Here is a 17,290-nt window from a genome sequence, read left to right on the forward strand (position 1 = left end):
ATTTGTATGCATATTGCTTCACTTATATGTAAATCTATCTCATGGATATTCATTCGGGGTATCCTGAAAACCCAAGCAGACTAATATCTATGGGGCCTGGAGGTTGCCTACCCCTGGTCAGAACCCCATGCAAGCATCATACATGTAATGCATGAAGACTGGTCACGGGGAAGAAGATTGTTTAAAACAAGAATGTGTCTGTAATGAAACGTGCACACATTTTATACCACAAGAGCATAAAAGTATAAGACACAAAATGTAATATGAAAACGAAAGGCAACCTAGAATTAAGACCAGAGTAGCCTAGTGGTTAGAGCAGCAGGCTGACAACCAGGGAAGCCAGGGTTCAAATCCTTTACACAAGTCAATTTGTCCTCTGTTGCCTCAGATTTAAACTCAGGGCCCCCACAATACACCAATGATACTTCAGAGAGGGCCAGAAGTGTAAAGCCTGCATTGCAGTAGGGGCGCTATCACAATCCAACTGTAGATACACATAAATTTCAGGTGCTGTGTTGGGGTGGTCCTCAGATAGATACAAATTTATGGACAACAAATGGGACTCAGGAGCAAAGGGTAGAAGGAAGGGGGAGAAAGCAGCACCCACCACTGGCCTCTGTATTTTCTTCCTAATCAGATGCAGTGAGTTTTGTGGACGGGCAGTAGGCTTTGCCCGGCAGGGACCTCAGGTAGGTGGGTGGGAGGAAGGAGGGGGACTGGTTAGGGCTTGTAGGCCCACGGTTTTGTTTTTCTCTTAGTAGGATCACCACTTATCTTTTGAAGATATCCAGTTAAGTGGCAGGATAAACCCAATATTCAGCTAAGTTAGCCAGATAACTCAACCCCTCCTCCGAATGCCCCTTTTTTATCTGGCTAAATTATTTCTGGATAACTACTTTTCCAGCTATAATTTATCCAGATAAGTGGCTGAATATGCCAAATTTGCCATTTAAACTGATCTAAATGACTTTTGAATATGGACCTTAACATTTTTCTCAGCAGTTTTCACCAGCACTAACTCACTAGTAAATCAACTAATCCGCTATATTTGCTAAAACAATTAACTGGTGATATGTTTTAGTTTTAGAAACATCTGCTGCTTGATGTCTTCTGCTTGCTTTGAATTTTTGTAGTGTGTCTTGTGTTTGTTATGCAAAACCTGTGCATGCTACACACCTTCAGGAGTTGTTTATGTGTTTCTGGTTCAAAAGCAACAACTTGTGGTCAAGCAGTCATTGAAAGACGTTCTGACTTTTAAGGACTGAGCAAGAGAGGAAGCAGTGGAAGCATTATCACATTTGTCCTCTCAACTGCATTGTAGCTTGCTCCACATCATGGCTTATGCACTGCGTGCATTGCCAAAATATAGCACAGTGTACCAGCAGAAAGGGGAAGTAACATTCAAACAAAGATATTTCTTCAGACCAGCGTGTTGCAGGCCATGCAGCATACTGTATGTGCTGACAAGATGGCCAAGGAAAATCAAGGGCCAAGAACTGTTGCTGTACATGGAATAGAACAATGAGGTGAATTTCATTTGGCACCTAATAAACCAGCCTTCATGCGTCTCGATGTATTAAGCAATATGAAGAATTATCTGTGCATTTGAATTCCACCCTGAACACTTCAACAAAGATTTTCATGCAGGCCTAATATACCACACTTCCCTGGTATAAAAAGCATTCCGTTTTTCCTTGTATGTCATAGATAGGCCCTCTAGTGATTTGGCCTATGTTAGGCACAAGGGACGTGTGCTGTTGCTTTCATACAGCATTCAATATTTGTTCTCCTTTCTCCCACCGCATGTGAGATGGATGTTTGTGTACAGATCACAGCATGTTTGTCATTCTTTACTCACAGGTGCACAATGATGATTGACCTTTTTAAAAAATGTATTATCTTTTCTTTCTTCTGTTTTCATGAGTCTACAGGTAAAATGTGGCAAATTAGAAGTACTTTGTCATGTTTTCAGAGTAAAGGGAAATGAATTTGTACAGAATCTCGACTTGTGGCCATAAACCCATTAGCTCACAGTTTGTAACAGTGACCCAGAAAGTAAGGTAGCAGGTGGTGATATTGTTACCATTTCCTGCTGAGATTCTGAAACAGTAAATTTGTGGTTCAAGCTAAGCCGAACCTTACTATTTAGCTGCCATGTATCTGACCATGGTTCACTTAAAATGTACACTCAGTTACCATTTATGTATAGAGGCACATAGATGCTTACTGTCCTACGACTAGGGACCTTCATTTTTATTTTATTCTTCTCCTTCTTCTTGTTATTATTATTATTTTTCCCAGGAATTTATCAGGGTTTATTATGTCAAGAACAAAAACTAGGAGAAAATCAGTGGAAAAATGTGACACTATTTTTCTGGGTAATTATCAGAGTTTATTTTAGTGGACAGAAGCCAGGACAATAAAACAATAATAAGCGGATTCTCCCACTCAGCAGCATTCCTGTTTCTACCACCATCCCCTGCCTAGTGGGTACTTTTCTCTCCCTGTACCCTTGCGAATCTCCCTCTTTCCCCTACCCTATTGCAACAGCGTTCATCCTCGGTACTTACTGAGGCTCCCGGGCTCTGTGGCACTGCACTTCTGCTTTTGTGCGGGGGCCAGGGAGCCTCCCCGGAAAGTGCTTCCGTGGGCATGGCCCGCTTCAAATGCTGCATTGGTGGCACCGAGCAGCAGGCGCTTTGGTGGCCTGGGGGGGGGGAGGGGAAAGCGGAACGTGAAATGCCACATCTGCTGGTGGAGAGTCGGGACTTGAAACACGTCAGATGCTTTGGCCCGCACTGGCTTCCAGCAGTTGCTGGAGGCCTTGAGACACTGCATCTGCAGCTCTTTAATCAGCTAAAATTAGGGTGAAAATCGGTTTAAACTGATTGCCATTTCTTTTTAAACATCAGGGAATTTAAAAATTGGTTTAAAAGGAAAACAAAGGACCCTACCTATGACACAGCAGAATGAGAGTTATCTGTGAGGAAACCCCATGTTGGCATTTTAGCTAATAACAGTCCATTTATAAGGGTACTCATCAGTATAATCCAAAAACAGACACCCACACTACATGATGCTAGAGGGACTGTTAGATTCAAGCTTTCATTTACATCTGAGTGCCAGCATGTCTATACAAGGAATTACATAAACTGAGATGCAACGATGTTCCAGTTCCCAATAAGTGCAGCAGTTATCCAGATAACTCTGTTTTCTGTTTTATTGATTCAGCTTGTCACTGTGATTAAAATCTTGCCCCATAGCCTTTACAGTATATTAAAGTAAGTACTATACATAGAAATGGGAAGCTCCATATTTGCTTTGGAGCATTGAATTCCATAAATCTGCAAAACCCTTTTCCACACACACACATACAGTATGCTAATTACTAAGGATAACATCTCATTTTATGCTTCCTAAAGTAAATAGGGCAATGCCCAGCTATATTTATGTAATACTAATTTTATTATTTTTGCCACTCAGGTTCCTTTCAGTGCTTCACTGTCCCCTGTTCGCCTGCATTCGTCTAACCCCAATCTTTGTGCAGACACTGAATTTCAAAGCCCTTCAATCTGCTTAGCTGATACACTGGAATTTGCCACAGATTATACCAAACTTCAAGAAGAGTTTTGTGTCATTGCACAAAAAGGTAACTTAAGATGTAGGGATGTGGAAGTTGTTTTATGAATGCATTGTTTCTGGTCACATTAACAAAGGTTTTGTTTACCAAGGATATCTGAGATATAATATAACCATTTGAGCTATAATTGCATCATTTCATGATGTTTTACCCTATCTTGAATGCTCCTTTCCCTTTATTATTATCCTGTGTTCACTATGAATTAACACAAGCTAACCTGATGCACTGCAGAATTTGCACTACATAGCAGCTTTTTAGTTTGTATCTGTAAGATAGGCACATTGTAAGAGAAAATCTACACAATATGAATGTAAGTTACTAAATTGAGACACTTTTGTTGCAGTGGTAATATCTTTGTAATTTTCACGTTAGTGTGATATGATAAAATTGTAGCTTGTATATTATTTTTCATAAAGGCATATCCTTAAATTCTTTGAGGCCACAAAAAACAAGAAAACTAAAATAGCACCAAATGCATGGGAGAGAGAAAAGGTCAGCTTCTTATGCACATTATAAAAGGAGAACCTGAGAGAGAGTGCATTGGGGAGATGAGGAGCATTAGAGATTCATGCCAGATGGATATAGTACAGAGGAAAACTTGCCACCAAACTTATTTCAAGATATTTTCTGTGAAGGCAAGAGGACACTTGCTCCAGAAGACTAGTCTCTGGACCCAGAGTAATAGAGTGTGCTCAGCAGAACTCACAGTTTTGCCCACAGTTGTCTGCACATTTTTTGTGCACATACTTTGTTCCTGAATCAGCAAGGAGTTTTGCACACAAAAAATGTGCATTTAAAACTGTGTGGAGGGTTTAGTGCCACTGTTCCCTCTAAGCTGCATGTGTGCAAACCCCTGCCTGACCAGATCAGTGGCATCACACCTCCTCCTGCTGCTGCCAAGCCAGTCTCACAGCTCTTATCGCGAGATCAGCCCCACAGACGCAGGAGATGACGTTCGGATAAATGTGACTCCTGCTGCTGCCCACCCCACAACTTGGCAGGCTACCGCGGAGCCTGTTGTGTGGCAGCTGAAGAGATAGAGAGCGAGAGAAGATGCAAAGGTCACCTGTGAACCCCATCCCACTAGAGACTGAAGACAAGACCCAGACCCTGTGTATATGTGTGTGGCTGGGTGAGAGCCTAGGTGGTGGGATGGTGACTGCCTGTGTGTGTGGGTGACTGCTTGTGTGTGTGTGAGTGTGTGTGTGTGTGGATGAGTACCTGTGTGTGAAAGCCTAGCTATGCAGAAGGGGGTGTGGATGACTACCTGGGTGGGTGAGATGCTGTGGGTATGTGTGTGTGTGTGAAATAGGCTGTATGTGGGTGCTTGCCTCTGTGTATGGGGGTGAGGATAAGAGCCTGTGGATAGGTGAGAGCCTGGGTATGTGTTTGTGGGTGGTTGAGAGGCTGTGTGTATGGAGGTTGGATTTGAGAGCCTGTGTGGGGGAATGTGCGTATGCGTGACTACCAGTGTGTGGATGTGGAGGGAAGAAGGAAGGTAAGAGACAGGTGGAAAAAGAAAAAAGAGACTGAGAAAGGAAACATGGGGAAAAAAGCCTGGGACCAACCAATTAGAAAATAAGATCAGATAACAAAGGTAAAAAACTATATGTATTTTGAATTTTTAGTGATTGGCATGTTATCTTTGGAAATGTGCATTACATATTTGTATTGTGTTCTTTCTTCAATATTCCAATGTTCAGAGTCTGGTTTCTTGGGCTTTCTATTTTATTTTTGTCTGCATGCTTCTGTTTCTAATTTGTAGTCTCTTATTCTGTATTAGGTAAGGGTCTGTCAGTGTTCTGCATGTGTAACTGAGATGCAGTATTTCTGCTGGCATGTCGTTTTTCTGTAGGGCTTTGTTCTGTTAACCACAGTAGGTGGTTGTATTAGTGTTCTAGAGCATGGTATAATATTTCCATTGCTGCCATGTCACAGATAAGGCAGCTGCTGTTTGAGTCCTGAGGGGTTTGTGTTACTTCTCAAAGTGTTTTGCAGTGAAGGGTTTGCAGTTACTGAGATGAGTGTATGTGTAGAAGAGGAGGAGAACTGAGTGAGTGTGCATATGCATGAAAGTCTGAGGAGTGAATGATAAAGTATGTGTATGTTTGTGAGAATGAGCAAATAAGCATGTAAAAGAGTATGAGAGTGAATATGCAAATGTATTAGTGTGTGTGTATATGTGAGAAAGTTTGTGTGCATACTGCTCCAATGCTCTCTCTAAGGATTGAGTTGCTGTGAGCATACAATTGATAGGCTTTTTGCATCAAAGAAAGTCATGCTTATGGGGTGATGAAGCCAAGCAAAAATGTTTGCACACAGCAACCCAATCCTTAGAGGGAATATTGTTTACCGCCCTCACATGCAAATCTGATACCAATGAAGGCATTAGCTGTTACCCCCAATGCAGAGACATGCATAGGCTTAACCTGTGCTGCCTAATTTCTGGTCAGATATGGAGTAAAGTTCCTGTGGCCAGTGTTAGTCTATGGGGCTAAACCTGGAGTTGGAAGTGTAGAGTTCACTTTTTTTTTTAGCATATGCATTAAGAAACTGAGTGAATTTCAGTGCACAATTTTAATGCAGAGCTTTTTACATCAGCTTCATAGTGTGGTGGTTCTCTGATTCAGGATTTATCTATGGTTCACAGACACCTTGCACCTGGGTCACCAGACGTAACGCCAATAAATTTACTCAGCCTGGGAAGTAAGTTGAGTAAAAAATCACTGATTAACACAAGTTGTGTAGTTTCTATCTTCACATATAAGACTTTACAGTTTCCAGGCTTTTAACTTGTTACCCCTGTTTTGCTGCCTCTAGTAAAACTTTTCCCCCAAAAATCCAGCACCTAACTGACTTAGAGATTTTACATTGACAGACAAAGCACAATGGTGAGGGAATGTCAAATTGAAAACAGAGAGAGGAACAATCCCATTGCAACAGAAAAAGATGTACTGGAAAGTGAATCTTTGCATATATACACTACACCTGGGTGCAGTCATCCAAATGCATACAAAACAGATTTGATATTCAAGGTGCACAACAGATTAACTAATTTAAGTATAATTAGCTAGATAGACTAAAGAAATCTATTTCTATTGCTGGGAGTGAGTAAGAGGAATTAGATCTACTTTATGGGATCTCCTTGGTAATTACGATCTGGATTGGCCACTATTGGAGACAGGGTACTGGGCTCGATGGACCTTGGTCTGACTCAGCATGGCAATTCTTATTTTCTTATGTTTTAAAGTATCTGCAGATAAGTTAACCTCCTTCTTTCACCTCAGTAGACTGTGCTTCCCCATTCCATAAATCAGATGTTCCGTCGAGTCATGAAAATGGTGTAGGTGAGGAGGTCAAGTTCACCATATAGCAGTTTTCTGCAAGAAGTTAGTGTATTGCACGAAGAAATGAAGGCATTAACTAAAGCAGTGAATAATTATGTTGATCTCAATTGAAGCTGGAAGAGTCATAATATGAGTAGCGCTATGTTGTATATCTCTAATCATACAACTCATACACTGCTCAGATAGAAGGAGTTAAGTATAAGAAAAAATATATGCATACAAGCTGATTCAGATCTTCTAGGGCAATGATTAACTCTTATATAATTTCCTTCTGGAGTAGAAAGCTGAGTTGAGAAGATCTTGCTCATAGATACCCTTTGTAATTGATGACAGCCCTGGCAGAGAGGGAAAACTAGCCATCCCTCATTGGTGACACTTCGTGGCCAGAATTAAGGTCCCCTTTAGTCAGATTCTGGAGGGAGCCTTGGTTTGTGGCCCCCCGCTGAGGACTGTTGTAGTGATGGCTGTGCGGAGTTGGTAGGGAAAACCCCTCAGGTAATTGTGAATGATGGTTCATGATGCTACAGCTGAAAAGAAGCAAGTTATGATTGAGCTGGGAAATCCAAAGTATCAGGAAGAAACCGCTGGGTCCCCCAAAAAAGAAATGTTCAGTTTGTTACATCTTACAAATGTATTTTGTTTGCAATCTTTGTGGTTAGTATTTTTCTGCATAATGTGTATTTGTTAACTGTTTTGTACACCTAGACATTTCACACTATACAGTTTTGTCTGTGAATATGAAAAGTGCATGTTCTGTTTCATGCATACACAAATGTCTTTCCTGAACATACCCAGATCAGTCCAGACAAGTGGGTTTATCCATCCCTACCAGCAGATGGAGGCAAAGAACACAAAACTTTGAGGCACTGCTACATAACCGAGAGTACCACCTGCAGACTCTCAGTATTTCTCTTACTCCAGCAGATGGTAGAGGTGCAAGCCTGCAGTCCTGACTGATCTGGAGTTTTTGAAGATTTGGAGACTGCTCCCTGAGGTGCCAGGTTCCTTTGTGGGCCATCCCTCGGGTTGTAGCCCGCTGGATCCAGGGCCCCTGATAGCCAGGGGACTGGCTCCTTCTTCGTGCCCCAAGGTCCCCTCCTGTCCACTGCTGGCTCCCACAGAGAAGTATCCCCTTTGGTGTTTTCCTTTCTTTCAATAAAGTTTAGTTTAAAAAAAAAAAGAAGTATTCAGTTTTTAATTGCTAATGAGGGAGAGCCAGGAGAGTCAGCCTGCAGTGCAGTGCTGGGGCAGTAGACCTCAGTAAGTGTTCGGGTCACTGAGGTTGCGGGAGCTGCTAGTGTAGGCGCGAGTTTACTGTGATTTCCCCGGTGGGGAGCAGTTCCTCTTGTTGCGCCGCGGCTGTGCTGTTTTCGGCAGCCATTCCGTTGGCATGAGCATTTCTTGCCACTACCGCTCCTACCCTGCAAGCACGAAAATTCCCCGGCAGGGGTCAGTGCTGTTGTGCGCCGCGGCCTTGGGGTGTTCGGGGCCGCTTTTTTTGGCACAATTGTTTTTTCCCACCGCTACCGTGCACCGTCAGCACTGGTGTGGCAACACATCCTGCTCTCTGGGCGGCCAAGTGGTGCAGCCTAACTCAGAGTGGAGGCGCGCTTGTGGCATCTTGGTCTGAATAGCAGATAAGCCACGTGTAAAGGCCTGCAGGCCCTGTGGCACTTGGTCAGCGCACCTGAATTCCCTATCCCTGTGCACAGGGTATGCCTCTGAGGGGGAGGGATCCTCTGCTAAAGGGTCTTAAAGCCAAGAGGATTTCTCGCTTGGCGGGACCCACGGCAGGGTCTAAGGCGGGGGTATCCGGTCCCACTGCTCCAGAGGGGGAGCACAGTCTGGGGCTTCCGATGTGCCACGAATCTGGTGATTCCTTTCCACCCCTCTCTCCTGCGTGGCAGGACCTCGAGGATGGTGGTGCGGAGGGAACGGTGTCAGAGCCCAATAACCCTGAGAGGGGGGTTGAGGGCCCACTGGGGTTTCCCCCCGAGTTTGTTTTACTTATACATGAGGCCTTTCTGGTGAGGAAGGCGGTGAAGCGGCGTCCAAAGGAGAAGACCAGGGCTATCCAAAAGACCTTGGGCAGCCTTGGGGGCCTCCTTGGTGAGGTCTGTTAAGCATCAAGGGTGCCGAGCCGCACGCACAGAGTTGGACCTCAGGGACTTGGATGTCTCTGATGAGCCACAAGAGGATGGGGCATCCTTTCCAGCTGTGGATCCGGAGGGAGACCCAGATACAGATCAGAACCCGGACCTGGTTGAAGTAGCCAGGGTGGAGGGGGATGATTCCCAGGTGGTCCGCCTGTATAAGAAGGAGGTGCTGTGCCCTCTTATTCCTCAGGTATTGGAGGAATTGGGAGTAAAGCTGGCTCGGGACAATGAAGAGTCAGACAATGAGGGCGTCAATCCAGTCCTTGATGGTCTGCAGGTTCAACCTAGTGCTTTTCCCATTCCTAAGAATATTCAGAAGCTTATTAACTGGGAGTGGAAGTCCCTGGAGGCAGCTTGAAGGTTGGAAGAGCAAAGGCGAAGCTTTATACTTTATTGGAAGAGCATTTGGATTGCCTTAAGACTCCCACTGTGGATGCGGCAGTTTTGGCGGTGACCAAGATCATGATTCAGTGGCGGGAGCTGCTGCTCTGAAAGATATTCAGGATTGCAAGCTGGAGGTTCAACTGAAGCGGATGTTTGAAGTGACAGCTTTGAGTTTCCGGGCCACAGTGTGTATTAGCATGATGCAGCACGCCTGCTTGTGTTGGATCCAGAAGCCCCAGTAACAGGCGTCTTCAGGAGTGCTGTCCCCCATGGGGGTGGTGTATGTGGTGGACGCTTTATACGATCTAGTGCGCACTGCGGCTAGGAGTATGGTCTCGGTGGTGGCTGCATGCCGGCTGTTGTGGCTGCGCAATTGGACAGCGGATACATGGTCCAAGATTCAGTTATGTAACCTTCCCCTTAAGGGAATGCTTCTCTTTGGGGATGACCTGGATCAACTCATGAAATCCTTGGGGGAAACCAAGGGCAATAGGCTTCCGGAGGACAAGAAAGGCATTAAGAAGAACTTTCCCTCTTGTCCTCACTTTCGGGAATCGAGGAGATTTCAGGCCGGTAAAGGTTCTTCCTCCTCGGGTCCTACGCAGTTGTCGAGTCAGCAGCATTCCTTTCGGGGGGGTCGGCAGGTCCTCCAGAGGCAGTTTTGGTCAGGGGACTGGAGGAAGTAAGCCATCCCAATGAAGCCAGGGATGCTCACTCCTCGTTGGTCGCAATCAGCAGGTTGTCCCATTTTTATGAGGAGAGGGTCAAGATTACCTCCGACCGGTGGGTTCTGGAGGTGATAAGAGATGGTTACTCCTTAGAATTTTCTCATCCGCTCAGGGTTGCCTTCCTGAAATCGCATTGTTCTTCTCAAAACAAACGAGAAGCAGTAGAGGGGAATCTGCAAAGATTGATAGGCTTGGAGGCTATCCTTCTGGTGCTTCTGAGTGAGCAGGGACAGAGAAGGTATTCCATCTATTTCATGGTTCCAAAGAAAGAGGGTACTTTCTGTCCCATCTTGGATTTACAGAAGGTGAATTTGACTTTGCGGGTGCCGTGCTTCTGGATGGTGACGCTGCATACAGTATTTGCGGTAGTCTGCAAAGGAGAGTTCCTATCATCTTTGAATCTCACCGAGGCTTATCTGCATATTCCCATTCGAAAGGACCACCAGAAGTTCCTGAGGTTCAAGGTGCTGGGTCAGTATTTCCAGTTTCAGGCCCTTCTCTTCGGTCTGGCCACGGCTCCTCGAACCTTCACGAAAGTGATGGTGGTGGTGGCGGTGGCCTTGAGGAGGGAAGGGGTGTTGGTTCACCCATATCTGGACAATTGGCTCATCCAGGCAAAGACAGAAGAGGAATGCGCTCATTTGGTGCAGTGAATGAGGCATCTCCTGAGCTCCTAGGGATAGATGATCAACGTGGTGAAGAGCCACCTGGTCCTATCTCCATCTCTGGAGTACCTGGGAGCCCGTTTTGATACCCAGAAGGGCAAAGAATATCTGACAGCGGACAGATTAGTGAAGTTGCAGGAGCAAGTTTCTCAACTTCTATGTATCCCAGTTCCTAGGGTCTGGGACTACCTGCAGGTCCTAGGGTCCATGGCCTCGATGTTGGACCTAGTTCCATGGGCCTTTGCTCATATGCGGCCACTACAGAGGGCATTGTTGTCCCGGTGGGATCAGAGGTCGGAGAAATATTTTGTCCTCTTGCCTCTACTGAGGGTTGCCAAGTCCAGCCTGGCATAGTGGCTGTCGAAGAGCAATTTGGAAAGAGGAGTGGACTTTGAAGTTTCAGATTGGGTGGTGCTGACCATGGATGCCAGTCTAAAGGACTGGGGAGCAGTGTGCCTGGGACGTTCGGCCCAGGGGCTCTGGTCGGAGGCGGAGAAAGCCTGGTCCATCAATAGTCTTGAAATGAGAGCGGTGCACAGAGCTCTGGAGGTGTTTCTGCCTCTGGTTCAGGGTCGAATAGTTCGAGTGTTTTTGGACAATGTGATGACTGTAGCGTACATCAATTGCCAAGGAGGTACAAAGAGTCACGCCTGTGGCTCGGGAAGCTCAGCTGCTGTTTGTGTGGGCGGAGCGTCATCTCACAGGGATTGCAGCCTCTCACGTACCAGGAGTAGACAATGTGCAGGCGGATTTCTTGAACCGGCAACAGCTGGATCCCAGGGAGTGGGAGCTGTCCCTGGAGGCCTGGAATCGCATTTGTGCCAGATGAGGAGTGCCTCAACTGGATCTCATGGCGACCAGGACCAACGCAAAGACATCAAGATTCTTCAGTCAGAGAAGAGAAGTCGGTTCAGTGGGTCTAGATGCTTTGGTGTGCCCATGGCCAACGGGGATTCTTCTGTATATGGCTGCTCATAGAACTAGTGCTGTGCCGCATAGAAACATACCCAGGGTCGGTGGTTGTAGTGGCACCAGACTGGCAGCGTCATCCATGGTTCATGGACTTGGTGTCTCTGTCGGTGGATAGTCCTCTGCGATTGGCTCATCTGCAGGGGTTACTGCGACAAGGTCCCATATTTTCGGATCGGGAGGATCACTTTTGTCTCACGGCTTGGCTTTTGAGAGGCAGCATTTGGGCATGAAAGGTTATTCGGAGCCAGTTATTTCTACCCTTCTTCAGGCTAGATGTCCTTCTACTTCCTTGGCTTATGTCAGGGTGTGGAAGGTATTTGAGACCTGGTGTGGTCAGCAACATTTGGATCCTCTGCTGATGTCCTTCCTGCAGCAGGGTTTGTCCAAAGGTTTGGCTTATAGCTTGCTCTGAGTCCAGGTTTTGGCCTTGGGTTGTCTCAGGGGCAAGGTGCGAGACAGGCCCTTGGCTTCTCATCCTGATGTCGTCCGTTTCCTAAAGAGGTGAAGCATTTAAAACCTCCAGTTCGCAAGGTCTGTCCAGATTGGAACCTCAGTTTGGTCTTGAGAGTTCTCTGAGAGCCTCTATTTGAGTCTTTAGGTCAAGCCAGACGGAGTTTCAGGCGCTTTCTTGCCATGACCCTTTCTTTCGTATTTCTCACAACAAGGTGTCTTTGAGTACAGTGCCTTCCTTTTTGCCAAAAGTGGTTTTGCCTTGCCATGTAAATCAGACAGTGGAACTGCCAGGGTTCCCAGAGTGGTCGCGTGATGCTGCGATGGGTAGAGATCTTCACCTTTTGGATGTTCGGCATCCTCTCTTGCATTATTTGAAGGTCACTAATTCTTTCAGACGTTCCGACCATCTTTTTGTGGTGTTCGGTGAAGCGAAGGAAGGGGAGAAAGCATCGAAAGCTACTTTGGCCCGGTAGGTGAAGGAGGCTATTTTGTCGGCCTATATTTGTAAGCGCATTCCACTAGGGAACAAGTTGCCTCTTGGGCAGAATGTCAGTTGGTGTTTCCTCAGGAGATATGTAGGGCCGCAGTGTGGTTCTCGATTCATACTATCACCAAGCATTACTGATTGGATGTTAGGGTGCCAGAGGAGGTGGTTTCGGTGAAAGTGTTTTGAGAGTGGGTCTTTCGGCTTTGCGCCCGGTGTAGGGTTGCTTTGGTACATCCCACCTGTCTGGATTGATCTGGGTATGTTCAGGAAAGGAAAATTGGTTCTTACCTGCTAATTTTTGTTCCTGTAATATCACAGATCAGTCCAGGGACCCAGCCCGGTGCTACTGCCGAAAGACTGATTTTTCCTGGTACTCTTCCGTTCGATATTGAAGAGTTTTTCTTACCTATTGCAACAGTTAAGTGTGTTCAATTAAGCAGTTGACAGGATGTTATTAGTGCTGGGGTTTTTGTGGGTCTCCAGTTCAGGGGAATCCAACCCTGGAGTTTTCTAGTTCGCCCTAGGAGAGGAGAATGATTTCTAATCTTGGCTTTGGTATAGGTCAATACTGAGGGACTGTAAGTGGCATTCTTGGTTATGTAGCAGTGCCTCAAAGTTTTGTGTTCTCTGCTTCCATCTGCTGGTAGGGATGCATAACCCACTTGTCTGGACTGATCTGTGGTATTACAGGAACGAAAATTAGCAGGTAAGAACCAGTTTTCCTTTTGGTGACATTTAAATTCACTTCTGTCCCAGTGTCTCACGCTGCTGTCCCAGGGATGCACTGTCAGATATTTAAAGTCAGGATTTTAACATCTTTTGGATCAGGTTAGGTTACAAAAATATTGTTAAATAAAAAAGGATTTGAAAAGATTCCAGCAAGCTTTTAGCTGTTATTATAACTCTCTTATGCTGATGGTGATAACAATCATTCAGACTTTGTCCAGGATTTTATCAGTCATTTCCAGCATTTCATTCAAGGTAGATTGATTTTTGTTTTCCAGTGCATTCCCTTTTAAAGTCTGCATTCAACACCTTAGCTATAGAGAAGGAGAAGCTGAAGCAGATGGTTTCCGAACAGGATTATACAGGTCAAAATACACAGATTGTAAGACTCAGACACTCACTTTCTCAGGTATTTTGCTTTTGCTTTTAATACTTTGCTTTCAAATACGTTCAGCATTTCTGACAGCCATGGAGATGTATTTTAGATAAATCTTTTCTAAAATAAGTTGTTACAATCTTGATCTTTTTTATGTGTCAGTAGGAAAATTGAACATTTTGTTTATCAGTTTATTTAGCTATTTTATTTATGACATTTCTATTTGCTGATCTTAAGAAATCTTACTCCTAGCGGATCCACAGTAGAAAAACATAAGCTGCAGACATATAAGACATAAATAAACATCTAATTCAAGTTAATACAGTATTTTTTGGCAGTTCAACAAAATTGTCAAATCTTGGAGAGATTTTCTCCCCTCTACAATAAAATGTATTATAATTTAATATGGAAAATCTCAGTCTGGCCAAATCTCTTATTCATCTTCTCTGACCCTTTTTTGTAACTGTGTTTATTTTCTCACTAATTTAAGACTCGGGCATAATGGGTATATAAATCCTATAAATCATCCTGCTCACACAACTCTGAAATAACTCATCTTTTGACCAAGGCTTCAATTGCTTGTAACTTACAAAAGGGAGAAAATTTGACAGAAGAGAAATATATAAGCAAAAACTTTTGTAAATACTGCTTCAGAGCTTGTACACGATCCTTAAATTTAGCTCTTAAATCTAACTGTAAGCCTTTTCTCACTGGGGGCCTGATTCACTGATGTTTTTTCTCCCATTCTATGTCTATGGGAAAAAAGCTTAGTGTATCAGACTCACTGTGTCTCATCTTTTTCTTTGTCCAAAATTCTTTAAGAAAAAACTGTTGTGGTTCTGATGTGTAAAAGATAACTTCTGAACAGGGAAGGTCTTTTTTTTAATCAGTATTACTTAATTTTATAGTTTCCTCTATCACAGTTCAAGAAACTTTGGTGATGCTTTTCCAAAAGAGACTAATATATATAGTTTAAGTAAAAGCATGACTGTATTCATCTTAAATTCACAGAGGAAGTACAGATATAGATAAACATCAAGAGGTTAATTTTAAAGCCATTTCCGCAGGTGAGACAGCGTTTAACCTGTGGAAATGGCTTGTTATAAAATTACCACCCAACATGTGGGCAAACTTGCACCATTGTACCCTATCCATGTATAAATTTACATGGATTGATTGGAGGTCTTCCCAGGGGTGAGATGGGGAGGGTTTTGCACATAAATGTATGCTTTTGGATTTTCAAAAGCATGTATTTTAAATTTTCCTGAAAAATGTCTGCGTTCATTTTAGCAGGTGTAAAAGTTGTATAACTTATGTGCATTTTTGCTGACGTCCTTAAGCAGGCGGTTAGAAAATTACCTCTCCTGATGTGTAGGTAACCTTCCTGCCTTAAGTGGCTCGCTTTAATCTGTTTAGGTATTAATGCTATGTAGTACATCCAGCATTGACACATAATGGGGATAATTTTCAAAAGGATTTACATGCATACATCATAGCAGTTTTCAAAAGCACATTTATGTACAAAGAAGTAGATTTTAAAAGCGTTGCTCATGCGAAAATGGCCACATATGCGCATATGTGGGCCACACGTGAGCAATGCAAATTTTAAAAATCCGTGAATGTACGCATTAAGAATAAGGGAGTAGAAAAGGGGCGGGCGTGGGCGTTCCAGGGCGCTGCTAAGACTTACATGTGTAACTCCAAATTTTAAAAAAGCTGACCATGATATGTGTCCGTGTTTTATCCACATAACTTTGCTGCAGGTCCTGATGAGGAGCAAGTATAGAGATCTCGAGTTTTAGGACTTTCAGCACAGTGTGAAGGTTTGGGGTCAAGAGGGGGCTTACAGGATGAAGAAGCAGAGGGGGTCTTGAAGACCTCAATATTAACTGGACAAACTGGTGGACTAGTTGGAAAAATAGTTTTTCCTCTTGCGAGCAAGTTTTAAATTCCAGCTGCATACATGCATAAAAGCCCCAGCGGAAATACGCATGGGACATTTACTCAAGCCACCTCTTAAGATTACACGCATACATTTGCGCGGCAGGGGAATTTTAAATGATACACGCGTACTTACGCATATGATATAAAATCGCAACGTATCTCCACTCGCACGCCGATACATGCGTTTATGGGTGCCCGCGTGTTCCTTTTAAAATTACCCAGTTACAGTCTACTTAAAACACATAAAGCCTATTCACAATTCAATAGCACAGCAATTTTCAAAAGCCTACTTACACACATAGGGCCTGATTTTAAAAAGCATTTACTCGAGTAAAAACCAGGTTTACTGGAGTAAATTCACTTTACTTGAGTAAGTGGGTTTTTGAAAATTGCTACAATATATGCCATTGACTTGTCTATAGGATTTACTCACATAAGTGCACTTTACTTGAGTAAATAGCTTTTGAAAATTGCTACAATAGTAGCTACATTTACGCATGTAACTCCTTTTGAAAATTACCCCCATAAAGTGCAATTACCCCCAAAGAGTCTCTTAAATAATTTTGGGATTTTTTTAGGAATTTGCCTTTTTGTTAGTGTTACCATCAGGGAGATACACTTTGTACATTACATGTACATTAGTGCCCATATTAATTTGTGTTTAATGTGAACATTAATGCTAATACCTGTTAGTATTAGGCCCCAAAGTGTGCAACTTAATTAGCATATGTACTGAAATGCTCATGACTGTAGTTCTTCTACAGATATATTTCACCACTTGTACTGGAGTAAGGATGTGTAGAAACTAAGTAACATGGAAATGCAAATGTACACTTTGTTCAGTTTTGTGCTGTCTAATCATGAAGTTTCAGAGGACTCTAAAGATTTAATCTAAAGTAAATAATGTTTATTCCCATCATGATGGATTTTTAGCACCTGTTATGAAGGAAATTACTGCTTGCTAGAAGAATATTTAAACTCTGCAGAGTCTTACACATGCTTCTTAATATCAAAGTTATTAACATATTTTTGTTATTCTAAGGCACTGAACCACAATGCAGAACTAAGGAATCGACTAAACAGAATACATTCAGAGTCTGTGATTTCTGATCAAGTTGTCAGTGTAAATATTATCCCCAGTCCTGCTGAGGTAAGACTGCTTCTTAAGGTATCCAGGGTCTTCTATATTCATGGGATTGTATTCATGGTTGTAGATATGGTAAAACAAGCGCTTATAAAATATGGCTTACAGAAGCCATCTGACTGCTATATCTGCTAGCCATGTATTATTTCATCATAGGATGGGACTGATTATTAACTGCAATAAGGGGCTGTTGGGATAGAAAAGCAGGTAATATGCCAAAATTAAAAGTATCATATTTTAGACTGAAAGTCTTCAAATCTTGCAGTGC

General features: G+C 43.5%; 1 protein-coding gene across 8 annotated transcripts in view; it reads left to right on the forward strand.

Moving 5' to 3' along the window:
- Positions 1 to 17,290, forward strand: part of OSBPL6 (oxysterol binding protein like 6) — a 316,099-nt gene that overhangs the window by 215,339 nt on the left and 83,470 nt on the right. For all 8 annotated transcript variants that reach the window (XM_029605885.1, XM_029605886.1, XM_029605887.1 and 5 more), the window contains 3 exons: positions 3,484 to 3,649; positions 13,837 to 13,967; positions 16,921 to 17,028. In XM_029605885.1, the coding sequence (XP_029461745.1) occupies positions 3,484 to 3,649; positions 13,837 to 13,967; positions 16,921 to 17,028 (405 nt within the window). The remainder of the gene's footprint in view (positions 1 to 3,483; positions 3,650 to 13,836; positions 13,968 to 16,920; positions 17,029 to 17,290) is intronic.

Source organism: Rhinatrema bivittatum, chromosome 6 (genome assembly GCF_901001135.1).
Source record: "Rhinatrema bivittatum chromosome 6, aRhiBiv1.1, whole genome shotgun sequence".
NCBI lineage: Eukaryota > Metazoa > Chordata > Amphibia > Gymnophiona > Rhinatrematidae > Rhinatrema > Rhinatrema bivittatum.